The 19445-nt window shown below is 40.2% G+C and overlaps 1 protein-coding gene across 1 annotated transcript in view; it reads left to right on the plus strand.

The window, feature by feature from the left end:
* The first annotated feature begins 37 nt into the window (after nt 1–37).
* LOC106937069 (myomegalin) overlaps nt 38–19445 on the plus strand; it is a 48835-nt gene continuing 29427 nt past the window's right edge. Inside the window, exons 1-9 of the mRNA XM_015018401.1 lie at nt 38–222; nt 2152–2198; nt 2311–2378; nt 5984–6094; nt 12112–12188; nt 14518–14641; nt 14731–14888; nt 14972–15128; nt 15227–15280. Of these exons, the coding sequence (XP_014873887.1) occupies nt 173–222; nt 2152–2198; nt 2311–2378; nt 5984–6094; nt 12112–12188; nt 14518–14641; nt 14731–14888; nt 14972–15128; nt 15227–15280 (846 nt within the window). The 5' untranslated portion in view covers nt 38–172. The remainder of the gene's footprint in view (nt 223–2151; nt 2199–2310; nt 2379–5983; nt 6095–12111; nt 12189–14517; nt 14642–14730; nt 14889–14971; nt 15129–15226; nt 15281–19445) is intronic.

A 19445-nucleotide genomic window follows, 5' to 3' on the forward strand; every position in this document is an offset into this window, starting at 1 on the left:
CACGCCCGCGCGCGACTGCGCCTGCTCACGCCCCCTCCCATCCTGAGCTCTGTGCTGTGCGGCGCCGCTGCAGATAACATGCCCCTCTGTGACCACCGGCAGCAATGAACGACTCGGTTTGAAGGTAGCGGCTCTGCGGCATGGATGTCCGCTGACTGAAGGAGCAGCCTTTATGGATTGGAGCTCAACGTCGCCGGAGCAAATCTGGAGAAATTCGGAGAGGTGAGATGGGAGAGAGAGAGAGAAAGAGAGAGAGGAGGGGAGACATATAGGAGGCGCTCTCATTGGGCAATTTATTTTATATCACCTTTTATACAAAACACGACTGACAAGCTGCGGATTAGGCTAATATGAGCGCCTCTTTGTAACAGAATAGAGCTGATTTATTCATTATCAGCCATGTTTGGCTCAGCCCATCACACAGCAGGCCATTTTCTGCTGACAGTGTGTGGCTGTCCCTATCACTGCATGCTCTATAAATCAGATGCAGTTGATGATGCCGCTTTTTACATTCACAGCGGAATTGTCTTTAGTGTTTCTCAATTAGTCGATGTAATAAAACCAATACGTTAACAGGGACTACATTTGAATGTTATGTAGCAGAATTTGACCTAGTTTTGCAATACTGGGCATAAACTGGGATGTAAAAGGGAAAGTAGACCAATTCTCCTTTTGGCCTGGGAACCACTCAACACAGCTGATTGGATCACGTTTCTTCAGGTAATGATAAAGCAGAACAAATTGTAGGGATCAAATGAGCATGCTGAAATAAGGAGCTGGCTCATATTATATTTGTGCTGCATTATAGAGTCCTCCCACTTGAAACACTAACTACTGGGCTTTCCCGCAGATATTTTCATTTAGAAAACAGTTGTGCAGTGGCCAGCCCACAGCACTTATGCTACATTTAGACCCCTTCTATTCCTTCTTGGTGAAGTTTTAAATCTTTGGCACGCAGCAGCTGTCTTTACGTTTTATGGCCCAGCAGCTGCCAGGAGAATTGACCATGCATTGACTTAGTGTGGAGCACTGTCCTTAGCAAAGTCTTCGCAAATTAGTGTGCACAAGTGCCTCTGCTGCTGCATGTTGGGGTGTGTCTGTCTGGTTAGTAGTTCTGACTGTACATCAACTGCCTTGCGAAAGTTTTAATAGCCATGGAGCTTTTACCACATCATAGTGAAAAACACAAATGTGTTTTATTGGGATTTTAAAAGTAGACCAACACAAAGGATGCACATTTTTGTAAAAGAAGGAAAAACTAAGCAAAAACTTGGATGGATGCAGGCAATTACAGAGCCATCTTGTAAGAAACAATTGTAAAAAAAAAAAAAAGCTTCAAAACATTTGAGGCGGGGGGGGGTGGGGATCACCAGGTCAAAGTTCAGACTTAAATCCATCCATAGGAGAATCTGTGGGAAGGATTGAAAATCAATATTTACAGGCATCCTCCATCTGATCTAGCTAAAGAAATGTAAATCTCTAGACATGTAAAGATTTTTAGAAAAACCTACATCAAAAGACTGCCGGGGGGGTAACTGCATCAAAATATGTTTCTAAAAGGTTAATATTAATATTAATATTAATTAATATTACTCAGGTTAATATTTTTATGCAAATATGCAAATATTTACCACACTTCTCAGATTTCTTTGCTTTAAGGTATTTTAAACACCATGCATCTGCTTTCTCTGCTTCACAGAATTTATAATATTATATCATATCATATAATACATTGGAAAGACTTTTGCAAGGCACTATGTGCTTATCTCTGAGTGTCTGTCACTCACTGCTTCTCCTATTAACTGTGGTTATGATCAGAACGTAGCCTTCTGGTTGCTTAGCAGTTGGTATTTAGGATTATTTGAACTCTGACCCCCAAGAGTAACCTCCCCAAACACCACATATCTCCCCTGCTGAGACTCCCCAATGAGCTTTACAACCCTGGGTTTATAAATGACATCCTGCTGTTTTAGTGAAACGTGATTGTTTGCATTTTAATTCAAAATTCATTCGTCCTGGATACGGAATGGTCAGCTGTTAATTATTCTGTGTCATTTGCTTAATTTCGAAAATAGTGCGGATTAATAGATGCTTTTTAGGTGTGACTTTTCAGTGCGTCCCCTACTTATGTATTTATTCTTCCTCTAACAGCACTGTGGGGGGGAATTCATCATCTAAGAGCACAGGTCACATGACAGGTAAGCTTTAATTTAATAAGCCGTATGTAAAAAAAAGGAAAAAAAAGATCAACTTTCTAAATATAACTTTATTTCTGTGATTTCTCTAACTTGACTGCTTTCTCTTGTTTAGATTTGTGTAGTGATGAAGCAGACAACTCTCCTCCTCTTCAGCCTCACACACTCAAGCAGTTTGAGCAGGTGAGACTCTGCCTTCCCTCTGATACTTGTCACTGTGCTTAAGTGCTCTGCAAACCGTAAGTGTGCTCTGCTGCACCGGCATGATGAATGGCATCTTTGCTACTAAAAGGAGGCAATGTGTAGTTAGGCCTAATTTAGTCAGAAATTATTACAAAAAAAAAGAAAAAATTCAAGTGGAGAACAGATGAAAAGACAAAGAAAGCACCTGAAGTTCTAAGTGTTGAATGGAAAACACCCAGAGCTCTATTTTAATCTACCTTTGGGGACTCAATTAAGAATCTGGTGTCGTCTGTAACACGCCTGAGTGATGCCCAACTACATTTTAATATATTTTCAGAAGGACATCATTTTTAGTAATTGTAACTATCATGTTATTATGAGTAAGAAGCGAGCTGCCACATTTAATTCATAAATACTCACACACTTACCAACTGTATTAAGTTTGTGATCTTATTCAGTCGTTTTCTGGAGTTGAACGTTACAGTAAGTCCTTGTAAAATAATTAAAAAGTCCCTTTGCAAACATGTGGGGTCAATTAAATACACTTAAGCTGATCATCAGGAAGTGTGAACTCTTACAAAAAAGCAAAGTTTGAGGACTTTCCATAATGCACATTCAAAAACAGAGAAAGAACATGTTTTATTTTACTGATGCAGGCTAATTGTTGCTCTGCATTCATACTATTTCTTCATTACAATGACAAAGCATTTCCATAAGCTGAACGTATTATAGACGTTTTTCAGTCTTCCACATGCCCAGAAGTTCTTGGTGTCAAAAGTGGATAAAAACATACAAATAGGACTATAAAAGGCCTTGGTTAGCACACTAGCCTGGCTAGCGTATTACATTTTAAACACTAGAAAATATGTGGCTTTTGAAAAGTTTGCTAAATGTTTGTCACAAAGGCTCTTCTTTAAACAGTTTATTGCTTAAAGGATACAGTTTTACAACACACAACAATTTTTGCTAACACAAATGTCACATCACAGAAAGGAGGTTTCTAAATGACAATTTTACTTGATGAAAATAAACGCTTTCCGAACTACCCCTGCTCTGTGTGAAAAGCTAACAACTGCTTGTTCTACCCTGGAGAGCCACAACTGACCCCAAGGATTTGCAGCGACTGCCAGCGAGTGTTAAGGTATTTTGGCCCACTCTTCTTTGCTGGAGAGGTTCCAAGCATTTATGGTATGTTTAAAGCATTGCAATCAGATTTAGGTCCAAACTTTGATTAGGCCACTCCCAAAAGTTCATTTTATGCTCTTCGATTACGCCCCAGACTGTCACAGGCGTGTTTGATTACTGACGTGTTGTTATCTCTCTGAGCTCTGTAATTCGCAAAGCTCAGAAAGGTTTTGATTTCATTCTCACACCTTTCCTTAAAACACGCGCTTTAGTGTTCATTTCAAAAAGGTTTATTTTAATCCAGACACATTGAACGTCAAAAAAAATAAACTAAACTGCAGGAGGAGCTGCTGAGCCGTGGTAGAAACGGAGAGTCTCTGCATGGCTGAGGTCCACGGATGTGTCGCTCTTCCTCCTGACACACACACACACACACACTTTAAAGTTTCTGAGCACACACACTCAAACTTGGGCTGTCCACTACTGATCCAGAGCTGAAGCATGTGTGTGTGTGTGTGTGTTGTTGTTGAAGATAAGATGATGTCATCATGTGTGAATAGTTAAACCGACATACATGATGTCATCACTAAGGTCATGTGGGGGCCTTATCTTGGCGCCTTGCCTGTGCCTGTTCTGAATTATTTAGCAAAAGGATGAAATGTGACTCTTTAATGGCCAGAACTAGAAATGAGGTAATTAATCTGTTTTCATCACATCCTCATCAGACCCTTTTATTTGGTTGTAGAGAGCTGCCGCTTGGTAAAAGACAAAAAAAGAGACACATTTCATGAAGATCCATGCTCTGTTTTTGCTCTTTACTCTCTTCTGGTTACTGATCTCTCTGCAGGACGGTTCGGGATTCTCTGCTCTGTGAGATTCAGGACACCTCCCTATTTATAGCCTCCTGGCTCAGAGGTCCCAGTTCTCCTGTTTCTTCTCCAGCTTCTTTATACTCACCTGTTTATCTCTGTCCCAGCAGCTTCTCCAACTTTAACTCTTAGCTGATCCGTCTTTGTCGGAGCTGGGGAGGGGGGCGTTGTTGTTGTTGTTGTTTTAGATCAGCCGGAGAGGAAATGGTGGGGAAATGATTTAATGGCAGTTTCTCGCTGCAAGAACATCCTTGATTCCTGACTAGGATGGCACCTTTCTATGTTGTTTCCCTTTTTTATTCTTAGCATTAATGTGGGCTCATGCAGAGAGGCAGAACATCTGGGGTGGGTAAGATGTTAGCCAAGCTGCTAGCATACTAACTTTCCGCAGGATCATCTGGATTTTGGAGATATTAAATGTCCCCTTATTGGCCGGGAAAGAAACCGAAGTTAGTGAGTGAGGTTGAGTGATATCAACTACATATAGTCAGACTGAAATCTGCTTTTGGAGCATCTCCCACTGGAAGGGGATCCTGGGACAGACCCAGAACCCACTGGAGGGATTTTATTTTCCTGCTGGTCTGGAAACGACCCACAGTCCCCCAGAATGAGCTGAGGAGAGGGATATCAGCCTTTTCTAGCTGCGTTTACGTGTGTTTCTGAATGGAGGAATTAAAAAATAGAGCTGTTGATGAGATCCTCTCTTTTAAGATCTTTTTTACAGCAGCAAGATAAGTTATGTCATTTGGCCCTAAAGCTACCATGTGACACGAAAGGCATTGAGCATTATTATTATTCTCTGTAAAGCAGACCTGAAACCTAAAACCAATCACCCAGGTCGATATTACATTTACATTGGTTCTGATACAATAGATAAACCTGTTAAAGTGTCACTGAACTGATAACTGCAGCGAGATTTTCTTCTGATTCATTCAGCTGTGATTAACCTGACTGTAAGCTTAACAGTGACTCTGATATGAGCCTCTTCTTCATCCAGCCCCTGTTTGTCCTTTCACCTCGCCTTTTTAGCAGAGGGATGAGATTTCTCACTGTGTCACAACTCTCTGCAAGCCCTCTGCTTCCTCCTACCTCCGCCCTCCTCTTCCACTCATCTCCCATGGCGGTCTGGGATTCCTGGGATGTCTCCTCCTGTAAAATAAGCTCCTGTCCCATCCCCAGGCAGTCCACAGCCCACCATGGAGCCACTGCGGCTGCATCTCTGACGGCTGTGCTGCAGAGCAGCTCTCTGCCCTGAAAACGTCCGTCGAGTGTCAAGAGTTTGAGTGTTTGTGTGCTTGTGTTTTAGTTTCAGTGAGCGCCTGGTCTGGAGACAGCGGCCAGGCCTCACGGTCTGTCAGAGAAGCCAGGGCGTCACTTTGTTAAGTACTTCTCTTTTTGAGAGTGTGCCCTGATGGAGACGGAGGTAGCATGTCTGCCTGCGGCGGGACTCTGACGAACGGACAGGCCAGGACCGTTGCCGTCCTTTAACGTGGACTCGTCGTTCTGCCGTGATGCAGAGACGTCCATTTGTTTCTGATCTGTAATGGACATGCTGAACAGTGTCGGTGCGCTTTGACGGTCATGTCTAACGGTTACCGTACTTTATCGCAGCACCTGAATGACCTGAAGAAGGAGAACTTCAGCCTCAAGCTCCGCATCTACTTCCTGGAGGAGAGGATTCAGCAGAAGTACGAGGAGAGCAGTGAGGATGTTTACCGTACGGTGAGTAGGACGGCTGCTGCCAGGGCGTGAGAAAACATGACGGGGTTTTTTTTAATTTGCTTTATGGAGGAACTTAGCATCAAGCAGTTGCACATTATTCTGATCAGATGTTGATTTATTGCCTCTGTCTGTTTGCACAGCTGTGACACTGATGTAGGTGTGGTGAACTGCGATGTGTTTGTTGTTGAGAGGTGAAGCTGCTCCGTGGAAAACTTAATATTTGTTTGATACGTCTGTTAAAATAAGTTCCTGCTTCAGTTGTCTGAGCTCTGTAATTACCACGATTGACCAGTTATTCCAGTGCAGCTTCACTGGGGATAATTTCTCAGAAACACTCACTAACTTACTTCCAAGCGGTAAATTCTCACACACATTTTCTTAATATATTTATCATAGTTTTGCTTTTCACTGCGGTACCCAGAAGGATTTGTCAATATGTGGTTTGTCAAGCTGCATTTCTTTTCTCGCACTACTTCAACGTATTTGGACATGGGGTGTAAAAATATCAAAGTTGGTATCCACCTGTGTTTTCTCAGACCATGTGAAGTGTGGAATAACAGAGTGCTGCCCCTCCTCCACTTGTTGCTGAACACCTCCAGTCAGCTGGTTGAATGGAAGCTCTTAAACTTTTCGGATATAAACTAAATTTCAAATTCAGCTTTTTTGGGTTAATTTGGAAAACATGAACTGTAAAGACGTGGAAACTAAAGGAGTGTAATCCATTACTGATGTTTAGCTACCACTGTTTTTAAAACTGCCTTTGGCAAAGCTTTAAATTACATAATAATCAGTTAGTTTGTTTTGTTCTTTAGTTTCTGTGTTAACACTGAAACTGAAAATCACGTCTGGGTGTTGGATCATGATGCGAGCAAATAAAATGTGCTGTGATTTATACATTTGCTGCATATCCTAAATTGTCATTGCATTTTATGCAATATTAAGGCAATATTAAAGGAATGGTTCACAGAGATTGAGTTATAGGATTAAAAACAATGAATGATTGCACCTGCATTTGGCGTCTTCGTTCAGTATAAATCCAGATTGCTTGGTCCAAGAGATTGAAGCTAGAAACTAGTCAGGGGCCAACAGGATGGGCAATGTGATGATCTTCAACTGTGAAAGATTGAGAAATATTGATGAGCTACCAAAGCAGATTGTGAGACTGTCTTTAATTAAAATTTTAGGCATTGCAGTTGTATTCACTTATTCAGATGAATAAGTGTTTTCTTTGTTGTTGTTGTTGTTTTTTTCAACTTAAGTCATATGAATCTAGGATGTAATGGCTACTGGATTTAATTATTACCTTTTTAGCAAATTAGCATTGGTATGCAATAGTTGAAACTAGAATTACAATTAAAACCTTTATATCTCTTCAGTGACTGTGTATTAAAAAAATCTGAGTCTGTTGATTGTTGACTGGGTGCATAATGTGTTCAGGCTGTAGTTTATTCCTGACTGATTTGATTTAATGCCAGACGTACAGCGGGGTGTGTTTGTGAGAGGTGTACCTGGTGGTGCTCTGTGATTTCTTTTCTTTGATTGCTACAGTTCTAAGTGGGGAAACTGTGAAACAATTCAAAACTATCACAGACCTTCGCAAATAATGAAATATCAGGACCTTAAACCCCGAGATGGGTGGAAAATGAAAAAGGAACCAGATGAACTAATCAGAGGTGACTTGTAAAGTCTAAAATGATTTATAATATGGCAAAAAAAATATCTTGTCAAAGTTTTGTCAACATTTTTGAAAGATAGATTAATTAGTTTGTAAAATTGTATCAATTTTGTTCAAGCACAGATGACTTTTAATACGTAAGAACAATTATGCACTGATGCTACAGGAAGCTAATCTCTAATCCTTCATGAGACAATATCATCTTATTGCCATATCAAAAAGAATCATCAGTTATTTCCTCCTAATTTTGCTCAGCACTATGTGAATCGCACAAAATCAACTCTTTGGCTTCATTTACACTTTCAAATCCCAGTCAGCTGCACTTTTATATCCGCTTGCTTTGTTTTTAAATCTGTCGTTTTCATGCAACTTTTGGGTGGATTTCAATATTTCCTGCTTCCAGTCTTTGACCTTTGGAATGGTTATTTTTGAGATTACACAATTACTGACTCAAACAGGAGTGAAATGAAATGAAAACAAACCCATCTATGGAATGTGTTGCTGTGTTTCTAAATGCATTCGGTCCTTGTGTTTGTCTGGGTGTGTAAAATGTGCTTTTACGGTAAGGTGGCCCGGTCCAGCTGTTGTTTTGCTGCTCAAGCCAGCATTTGAATCTCAAATGTTTTCATTTCCTTTATTGAAAATCCTTCCTGATTCCTTGTAACTCTTCAATAAGAGCAACTTAGAGTCTGCGAGATCCATCTAAACAAGATCTAAGCCTTCTGCTGCTTATCTTCCACTGTCACAGCATACCAGTAGAGACTGAGTAAACTGACTCCTGCTGCACCGATATGGGATTTTGCAATCTCTCAATCTCTGTGGGGAAAGGTCAATGAGAAAATTCAGTTTATTGAAAGCTAAATCTTATTTTTGCTGTGATTTTGCCCGGCCTTAGTCGGTCATATCTGTGAAACTTGGCAGTGAAACACGCTGCATGCGAGGTGTGTGAGTCCTGGGTACATCACGCTCCAGAATCTCTATTTATAGATCGGGCTTCAGTGCGCTGATTTATTTATCACATGTATCCTGATGAATGTCCACGAGCCGAACGTGCTATTAGCTCCCTTGTCCCCCTTTACCATATCAGGCCTTTTATCACCTCTGAATGTCAACATGTGGCTTAAGCCTCATAAACTCAAAAACAGATTAGATTGTATTTTAACATTTCCAGGATTATATGAGTGAAATGTAGCAGAAATCCACTTTGCTGTGAAAACAACAGACAAATCTGCAAATTATCATGTCCTGTTTTCATGTAAAATAAGATGTTACGACATCACAACACAGATTAGTCGGATTCTGTCATACTATTTGATAGCACCTAATTAATAAATGATCTCCATCACATTATGTGTGTTCATTGCACCCCTGCAATCAGTCGTTTTTTTCCCCCCTTGTAGTTAAAAGCAGAGCTGTTGCTGAGGGTCTTCGGGTCAGGAAGAGTGTAAATAGCAGGTGCACAGTGATGAGTATCTATAATTAGATCTGTCTTTATGATAGGAAGATATCTGTCTTCTGGTGAACTACGTTACTGACACCGAGTCGGCTCTCGTCTGTGTTATACTGTCCAAACGTAAATACTCACTGATAACCTTTTGGGGGTCTAACCAATAGACCCCCAAAAGTTTGGATAGATTTAATGGATTTAATGGATTTAATGGATAGATTTAATCAGTGAGTCTCTTTGCATCAATTACATTTGGATAGATTTAATCTAGAGGTCATTTAAGCTTAACCTTTAAAGACTCTTGGTTGAATATGTACTTAAAAGTCAACCAACTGTTGAAATTCTCTGAATTTTATTAAAGTAAAATCAAAAACGTCAAGATGATTTTAGGGAAGTCGATTAATTTAACACACAAATAGATTAGTTTCTAACTATTGTGTTTTCTGTTGACCTTTAAGCAGGCAATATTTATATTATTATACAATATTTATATATTAAACATCTGTACAATCAAATAACAGCTTACAAGCAGCAGTGTAAGAGAGTGTGTCAATAGTTTTTCGGTCCTCTGCTGAGTCCCGGTTGGTTTTAGTCTCATGACTAACAAGCAGCTTGAGCGGTTTTGTTGTTTCTGTCATGATGAAGTCATTCGAAGTTCCTGTAAGACGACTGAGAAACGTGGAGAAATGTTAGTCGGACCAACATCTTTAGTTAAAGTCCGATCGGAGTGTTTAAGTCAGAATTGTTTAAATATTTAGTGTTGTTTGAATTGCTAAATTGCTAATGGTGAAAATTTGTTAAAACTGATTTATGTAATCAAATTCAAAGATGGTGATTTCCTACATAATTGGTATGCTAATCTGCATCTAGTGACGGGAGAAAGTAAATAACTCATGCCTGTGACTTGCAGTGAAGTTAGTTTCGAGTTGGATATTGGATTTTCCAGTATCCGCCGAGCAACCGGCATTTAGCTCAAGGTTGATCCGATTTATGAACGCTAATTTCGGCCAGCCGTTCTCGAGCTCCCTCCTCAAGCGCTCGGAGGTTCACTTCACTGCAGTCGGTAACACAATAAAACCACCGGGATGAAGTTTGTTTTGGTCTGTGCCCTGCAAAGATGGGACCGAATGACTGCACCTAAACGCCCCACAACGTCTGACGCAGTGACGTGACGTTGGTCCCAAAGCTCTATTGGCCAATAGTAGACATAAACGGCAGCTCTCCTCATTGACGTAACGATGCAGCAGAAAAACAGCGAGCAGAAAAGGGAGACGCAAACAAAGACAAAGCTAAATATCTATTTTTCTTGACAAAAATGCATGTTGAGGGGAAATAAAAAAGAAAATATACACATTACTTGACGGAAACTCATGTGTAAGGAAAAGAAAAAACTAAATATATATTTATGCTTTTATTTCTAATTATGTCGGTCTTGGAACTTCATACTAAAGAGCCCCCTGGTGGTTGAAGAAAAATCCGCAGAAAACCCGCACCGGCATATAAGCCGCATGGTTCAAAGTGTGGGGGAAAAAGTAGCGGCTTATAGTCCGAAAAAGTGATTGTAATATGACTGATATGTAACTTTTGCATTGATCCTCACCTCTAAGCAACAGTGGGCACGGCTCCAGAATAAATATCCATGGTTGTGGACGGAGGGAAGCTGTAAAGGTTTTCTAAGTTTGGTTGCAAGAGCTGCAGATTTTTTAGATCTTGCTGTTGTTTCTAAACATCACAGCCAGAAAAGACATTAATCCATGATAATATGCAGGAGAAAGACGATCTGATAAACGCTTCTCATCTGCCTGTCATGGACAGAATGGAAAGAATGAGTTTCACTCTTTTTAAATCCTCTCTACCCCATCCCCATGCAAGCAAAGTAATTGCCCCCTAAATGCCCCCTCTGGGCTCAAGCAGGTAAACAAACTGCGGACTTCAGCCTCTGGCCCCTGTGAGTGAATATCTGAGCTGCTCTGAATGCTCCAGCTCTAAATATAAAAGCCATGACAGCACAGTCAGATGTCCTGCTGTACCGATGACACCTAACACCCATCGGTGCTGATTTACACAGCAGAGAGGCCACAGCATAGTGGGAGAGTCTGAGGAAACAGAACTGCGTTTTTATTTACACAAGTAAATGTTTCAGCAATGAAATGTGTGGTTTAGACAAAATTGGGTAAATGCATGAGGTGTGGAGTCCCACTGCATAAACCTTTGAGATCTTTGTTCTATATAACTGTGCGTCAAACATTTTTATCCCATATATTACCAGTATTTTTGACCAATTGTAATTCATCACAGGTATTTGCCAGCTCTCTGCAAAATAAGTATGAAAATATGAAAAGATAATGTTCAAATTTAGTTGAAAAGTAAACGGCGACAATACATCAAGATAAATACATCTGTTCATGTCTACATTCAGGGGAAAATTTGTTGAAGTTTATAAGATAACCTAGCCTGTCTTTAGTCTCAATGTGTAAACTTTTATGGGACATACTGGCTAAAAAAAACAAACACTGATTTTCAGTGGTGAAATGACCTGAAATAGTTTGAAGTAGCTGAAAGCAGATGTTTAAATAAACTGTATAGAAAACATGTTTTTCTGACAAACTGGCCTCAGTTGCACCAGTTCTGTGAGGAGGAATGGGTCAAAAATGCAGCAAACTATTATGAGAGGGTCGTAGAAGCATAACCAAAGCATTTAGTCCAAGCCCGTCTGAAAGGCAATTCCAATAACTACTAAGGCGATATACGTAAAGGGATAAAGAAAGTAAACGGAATCACTTTTCCTTTATTATCATCATTAATGTTGTACGGATGCCTTTAGCTTTATTTGCAGACATTGGAACAAACATCGTCAGGTCTGTTTCATTGCTTCTTGCTTTCCATCTGTTGCAGAACATCGAGCTGAAGGTGGAAGTAGAGAGCTTGAAGAAGGAGCTCCAGGAGAAACAAGAACTTCTGGACAACGCCCTGTGAGTCTGCAAATATCCCTTAATATTAGTTCTGGCTGAACAACTACAGCCTTAGAACTAATTCGTTAAATTCAGCTGAAGTTGCTGAGGTCAAGATGGACTTTATCTAAAGAGGTCCCTTAAGGATTCATGTGTAATTATGTTACGGAAACGTGAATCTGCAACATGTTCGTGTCCAGACTGTTGTAACACCCAAGACTGAAAATGGGACTGCTTGGCATACAGTGTTTCTTAATGAAATGAAACCTCCTCTCGCCCATTGACCACTGGAGAGAGGCACAAGCTCCTCCATAATTATGTCATATTATAAATATTACATGATTAAAATGATCCAGCCACTTTCCAGACTTTTGGTCTAATTATCTCCACACTATCATCTATAGCCGTCAAACCACTGACAGGGCCAGGATTCCTAAGCAGCATCCCTGAGGCTTCACTTCACACAAGGGCAGTCGTCTGTCAGACACACACACACACTCAAACTGCTTACACGGGTTCAAAATACCCCAGTTATCGAAGCCGCTGCATGTGGCGGACGGAGTTAAAAATGTTCGTAGAGAGCGTCTGGGGCAGGGTTCGTGGCGACAGCGAGGCGCGGGCCATTCTGGGATGCAGTTGTTAACTAAGTCAGACAGACAAGTGGAGGAGAGACGGACGCTCACCAAGAGTGACGTAATGTTATCAAGAAATGTTACAGCGCTTAAAAAGGTCAAGTTTTAGTCAATTAGGTGCAGCATCGCAGCGTGTGCTCATCACGGTAACAAAAGGTGTAGGTTCCTAAATAATGAAGCCATAAGCTTGACGCTCTTCGTCTTTCTCTTTAGTCCACTTGATGACGACGACAAAACAACCAAAAAAAAAGACTCGATCCTCTTAATATAGTTGAACGGTTTTTACTCCAGAAATAAAAAACGGTACAAAGGTTATCCTTCCACAAAAAAATAAAGAAACAATAAAATCTAAAAAGAAAGAGTGAGAAAGAGAGAGGTCAAAAAACTGTGTGGCTCCACTCCAACTGCCCAACTGATTCTGGCTAGCCACACCCTAAAAATCCTTAACTCCAATTAGTTATGCAAATCTACAAAACTTTAGTGTAGTCAAATACAACAAATTACTATGCAATACAGATTTAACTAGTTATCATTTTTATCCAAATAAACAAATTATAATAAGAAATATGAACATAACTTATCCTAAAGTCTGAATGAACAAAAACTAAATTTAGGCTTCTACAAAAGGTCTTGAATTGAAGTGAATCCCACGTTTCCAAACACCTTCAGAATGACAATGAAGGTGTTTAATATTAACAGTGATCGCACCAGTATGCGATCACTGTGAATAGCGATGACGGCCGTGACGCTCACTTTATCTCTGCTATAAGTGGCCGTCTGTAAGGATACACCAGCAGCCGGCAGCAGCCAGAAACATGGTGACATACTAATATCTTCACTTGGCCCTCCATGATGTCTCCATCATGTCCTAAAACTGACCCTTCTGATATTTGTGTGCACCATTAAACAGTGGGGACCTTATGCTTTCATCGTTCGCAGGCAAAGTAACTGATTATACATATTTTACATTAAAGACTCGAAATGTAAAACTCCACGTAACATGAAAACTACATAAAAATAGAGTTTTGCTAAGTGTCTTCCAAAAACTGGACGCCCGTTAATACTAGGAATTTCAGTGATGCCTGTTATTTACCTTATTAAGGCCTGTAAAATGTAGCATGAACTGGATTCTGTCCAGACAATGTAACGTAAACAGAGACACCAATAGAGGCGTCTTTTATTCTTCAACCAAATGGACGTGTCATTTAGACGTCTCGGTTGCATTTGGCTTGAGGGGGGAGAAACTGGACACCACCATTTACTGCACGAAAACTCCAGAGGCGAAAAGTAAACATGCGGCCTCAGCACAAAGAGCTCCGTGGGAAAAATGAGCTCCAAGAGATGCGATTGAGCCTCCTGAGTAGAATGAGTCTATACTGGACGGAGAGCAGAGAAAATAAAATGAAATATGTTTTTACTCGCCATGTTTTTTAAAAGTTTAAAAGTTAGCTGAGGATTTTATTAAATGGATAACTTAGCCATTTTGGCAACACTGGAAATGATAAAAATGTGACGCTTTATCAAACAATCTTCATTTATAATCATTTTCTTAGAGAATGAGGGGAAACTCAGAACAAGTTTCATCAGATAAATGAAGAATATTAGCATTTTGGAAAACAAGAGATAATAGAAATTAATCCTGTGTATATTGACCTCTTTATTTTGTCTTCTGATGGCTCTATTTTATTTATTTTTTTTGTTGTTGTTCACTCTTGCAGCACGACAGCAGAGAGCTTGACCAACAACAATGAGGCAGAGCTACAGAGGCGGTGTCGAGAGAGACAGCAGGAAATCGACCACATGCAGCAGGTGCTTGAGACGAAAATTCAGCTCCTGCAGGAGGTTGGTGTGCTCCGTCCGACCTGTAAATCTCACGCATGAGCCTCATCCCGACGAATCTAAGATGTGTCTATGTGTGTGTGTGTTTTTAGGAGGCCCAGCTAGCACGTAGTGAGGCCGAGAGAATGGCCTCGCTGGCTGGATCCCACTCTCACGCCTCCCTCGTTTCCCTGGACGCCACCATGGAGGACATCCCTGAGGACGAGAGATCTCCAAACATCCTGTTCCCGTCCAACGCCAACAAAGACAGGTACCGAACATCAAAACAGACATAGAGAAGTGCTCACATGAATCCCTCCTTACCGTTAACGACTCCTCTCTGCTTACGCTCAGGTTTATAGAAGAACTGACTAAAGAACTTCGCTCAAAGGAGGCTCTCATCACGGAGCTGTGCGGCGAGAAGACGATGCTCACACACAGGGTTGGAGAGCTGGAGGAACAAGTTCAGGAGCTGTCTTCATCTCTACTGCAGAAGGACAAGGATGTTGAGGTAAATTCAGTTTTTTCCTTTAAAAAAATATATATGTCTCACAAGCAGAAACATGTGTAGGTTTTGGGTTGAAGTATAATCTGTTCTCTGTTCGACAGTTTTACCAGGAGGAGCTTAGTCAAGAGAGGCTTCGCATCGAACAGGAGATGCAGGTTAGTTTTGTTTTGTGTGGGAATTTGATACAACACTGGATCATTTAGCCTTGGTGTCGTTCCTCCCATACAGTTCTGAAACCGAAACTGATTTTTGGTATAAAGCAAAGGTCAATATGAGTGCTGCCTACAAAACAATATAAAAGTCATTTGTAGAAAAGAAATCTTGAGGAAATAATGTAATATGGTGTTTTTACTTCATAGGAAACCAGACATACTTTGTATTTGAGAGCACTGATTTGATGTAATATTCAAAGAGGCCTCGGCAGTAGCTGACAAACCATTTTAACCTGATCGGATTGTCTATGAACTTTAAATGAGTGATTTATGAATCTCATTGAGAAATTATTGTGACATTGTCCCACTTTTCAGAATGGGATAGACAAGAGAGACAGCAGCTGACATAAGGCAGATGTGCGATGATGTTAGGTACATAAATATTTGCCTAAACTTGCACATATCTGCAGTTGCAGCGATGATCCTAAAAACTGAAACAACTGGCAGCATGGCAAGACAGGAGAAGGGCCTGAGTTTATCTTGTCCCCTCAGTAAGGATGGAAGATAAAGAAAGTCTCTACATTGCAAAGTTGAGGAACGTCAACAAAAAGTGACATCTAGCGGTCACCAAGTCTCCATAATATCCATCTATGTTCTTTGAGAGGCGTGCCGGAATTTAACAATTATTTTCTGCCATCGCAAATGTGTGGAATTTTTTTGGTCAGATGAGACAAAGTTTGGGTTTTTAAGGCAACACCCCAGGTGGGTCTGGTGTGAAACAAAGGATGAATGTGTGAAAAAGCAACTCATGCCCATCATTATGCAGAGTGGAGGACTTGTGATGCTGCATGTTTCTCTTCCAAACGGCCATGGGATCCTTGCTAGAGTGGATGTCATCTTTATAAAATACCAGGAGATTTTAAATAAATAATCTGCTGGGCTCTGCGGCTAAACAGAAAATAGATAATCATTTAGTCTATCAGCAAGACAGTAAAACAGAACATTTGCATACTCTTTATGTACAAATTAATGAAGAGAAAACTGAGGATGTGGGACTCTTGATCGCCTGGAGCGAGGTTGTTCAAAGTTCAACCCTCGGAATAATTTTGCGCGGCCGCCTGTCTCAGTTGAAGAATTATACCAATTGAGCCCTCCAGCCAACAAATTTAAATATTCTCAAAAAGGAAAATTTTAAATACAGAGTATGTTTAGTCTATTTATCACACTTTTTTTGCTTTCGCTTTAATTTAATAGCAAATCGGACCACAAACATTCAGCGACGTTTACTCAACTCTGATTCTTGTGACTTTCAACCTGTTACTTTTGTCTTACGTGGCAAAACGTTTGGTCACCACTAAAGAGATTTCTGAGGAGGGATGGTCAAAGCTGCCTTTTTGTTTTTGCTCTGAACTTCTGAAATGTTATAAAACAAGAGCAAGTTCTGTCCTTTTGGTTAAAAGCGGTAAACCAGGTGACGTCTGTTCGATTTATCTGAAATGTCTACTATGAGATTATGCTACAAGAAAACAGGAATTTACTTAAAACTTTTCTACATCTTTGCCACGCAGCAAGAAGCCAGCTCTACCAGTATAGAAAAACAAAATTGTGTTTCTTTCTAATTTCTTTTTAAATAAATCATGTAAAAAGAAAACTTCCTTGGAGAGACTGCCTCCTTATGGACGAAATAGATAAAACTTCTACCTATTCCTCATATAAACCTATTTTATTGATTTTTTTTTTGTTTGTTTGTTTGTTTTTGTTTCTCCAATTATGGAAGTTAAACAAATACAATATTAGAACTATTTTCTAAATAAAATCTTCTTATTTTGCCCAAAATTCAACATGAAATAATCGACACAAAAACTATTCCCAAGTGCAGGATATTGTCAGACACAAAGGCATCGTTTCACAGCAGCTGAAAGCAGCAGTTGTCCGTAGCGCCGGGAGTCAAACAGTGAGAAACGTCCCACAGATCGTTTCCGAGCTGCACCGCCGCCTGCTGCTACCATGTTTACTGATTAATACCTGCAGTCCTCTGAAGCTGACGGAAAGGAGCGACGTGGCATTAAAGAAGCAGTGTGTGCTGCATTGTCTCACAGAGGCTTCATCTCATCACAGAAAGTGCCAGAGTCTAATCTACCTCTCGAGCTGTTTCTGCAACGACATCTTCAAGGACAGACAGCTTTGCTTCATACCAAATCAGATCCTGACCACCATTCTCTGTCCTAGCACAGAAACCCGGCTTTATTCTCATAAAATCAAAATCACGACCGCTCAGATGCGTTTATCTCAGCAGGGTGAATTTAATTCTGATCTAAATGCCCTGGCCTTTCTCTCTTGTTGCTGGGTGTGTTTGTCGCAGACAGATTCCTATTTAAATGGTGCCTTTGCGTCCACTTTTACTTGTAAATCAATTTAAAATGAAAGATGCAAATAGACCCACAAAACAGGTTCCCAGTTTGAACCTGAAACAAGATGAAAGGAAAATGTGCGTCTCTGAGCATAAACATAAACAAGGTTTTGGTTTACGGTAAGCGACATGGAAAAAAAGGAAGGTCGTAAGAGTTTGTAAGGATGTGCAGAGTTTAAATATGATAAAGATAAATGATGAATACCACCTGGCTGATCGGTATTTATGGTGGCATTAGTTTTGTGGCAGCATGAGAGAATAAGAAAGTGTAGAAAACAGAGATAGTAGACCCTTATCTTTTTGGTCTACCTCTCAAAACCAGATTTATTATTTTAAAAAATGGAAAACTGATTCATCAGAGCTGAAAAGAAACAGAGATACACTGAACCCAGCTATGAAGAATGACTCGATGAAAACCAAAAGACTCACTGACTCACTGCAAATGCAACAGGCGGGCTCTTAAACATTTAATGTTTGGTGTAAAACTTTTCACCTAAAAACAATGTGTAGAAACTAATCCATCCTATTTTGCAATTTTATTTCAAGACAGCATAAAGACAAGCAAAACTTCAGGCCCAATAAAAGAACATAAGCGCTCAGTTAAAAGAAAAAGTAAAATGTGCAGATGCACAGAGTCTGTCAGTAAAAGTAGAAAACACACAGCAAACCGGAGCAGTTTTACGAATCGCAGGTTTATTTTTGTTATTGATTAAATTAGGAGCACATTTTTACAATAAAAGGAGGCCAAAGGTGAATCAAATATATATCAATGTATCCACAAAAACTAACACTAGTCTGAATAATGTGATATCTAACAGATGATGACTGTCTTAAAATGACAACAGCTCATCCCAAACCTCTAAATGAAATACTTTGCCCACATGCTAAGCAGAGTTTAAACAAAGTGGAAAACAGAGTTTTTATAGAATTTAGTTCTGAAGGTTTCTTTTATTTTATGATTTTGTGAGAAACTGTTCTTCTCTTCTGTGTCTGCCCATTTTATTCTGCATATGGAGAAACAGTGACAGCATTCAGGTTTTCTGTCAAAGAAAGACACTGACATATGGTGCATGTGCGCGTGTGTGCGTGTGTGTGCGTGTGTGTGCGTCCATGTTTCCATGAAGTGCTCTCTTTCATATTTGCGTGAGTGCTGCAGGCACATCCCTGGTCAGCCGTTTAAAGGCTCAGGTTTCAGCGGGGCTGTCGATAGGTCAGGTTGACCTTTGAGTGCTCAGGGACCCCGACACTGATATCAAGTTGTGTTGTTGATTCAGACGGACATCAGCCATACATGCTCTTCTTAATTGACCATCCAGACACCACAGACATGAATGCCAGGAGGAGAAGGGAGGCAGCTTGAAATGGATAGAAACTCTACACTTTTATCAGTGACCATCATTGTTGTAGTTTTACATTTGCAACCTAGAAAATATGTCATTTACATCCAGCACAAATGTAGCTATAACTTCCAGAGAGAGCTGAATTAGAGGAAGTGCTTCAGTTTCAGTAATAACCTTTATTAAGCAGCATTCAAGCACAATAAAACCGACATATCAAGACACAGAGGGTCTGCTCAAAGGGTGAAATGTATATGGATGCTGTGCTAGAGGAAATGAGTTACTGTGAGGATAAGCTGGGACTCTGAAATAGAGAATAAAGCTCTGATTGTTTGATTATCACATGCAAGTTTTGTTTGATATTTCCTGTTGCCATGAAAACAGGGAATCAGAATCAGACACTGATTCTGAGATATATATA

The sequence above is a fragment of the Poecilia latipinna genome, unplaced genomic scaffold (assembly GCF_001443285.1).
Source record: "Poecilia latipinna isolate Pla-1442-1.1 unplaced genomic scaffold, P_latipinna-1.0 Scaffold2270, whole genome shotgun sequence".
NCBI lineage: Eukaryota > Metazoa > Chordata > Actinopteri > Cyprinodontiformes > Poeciliidae > Poecilia > Poecilia latipinna.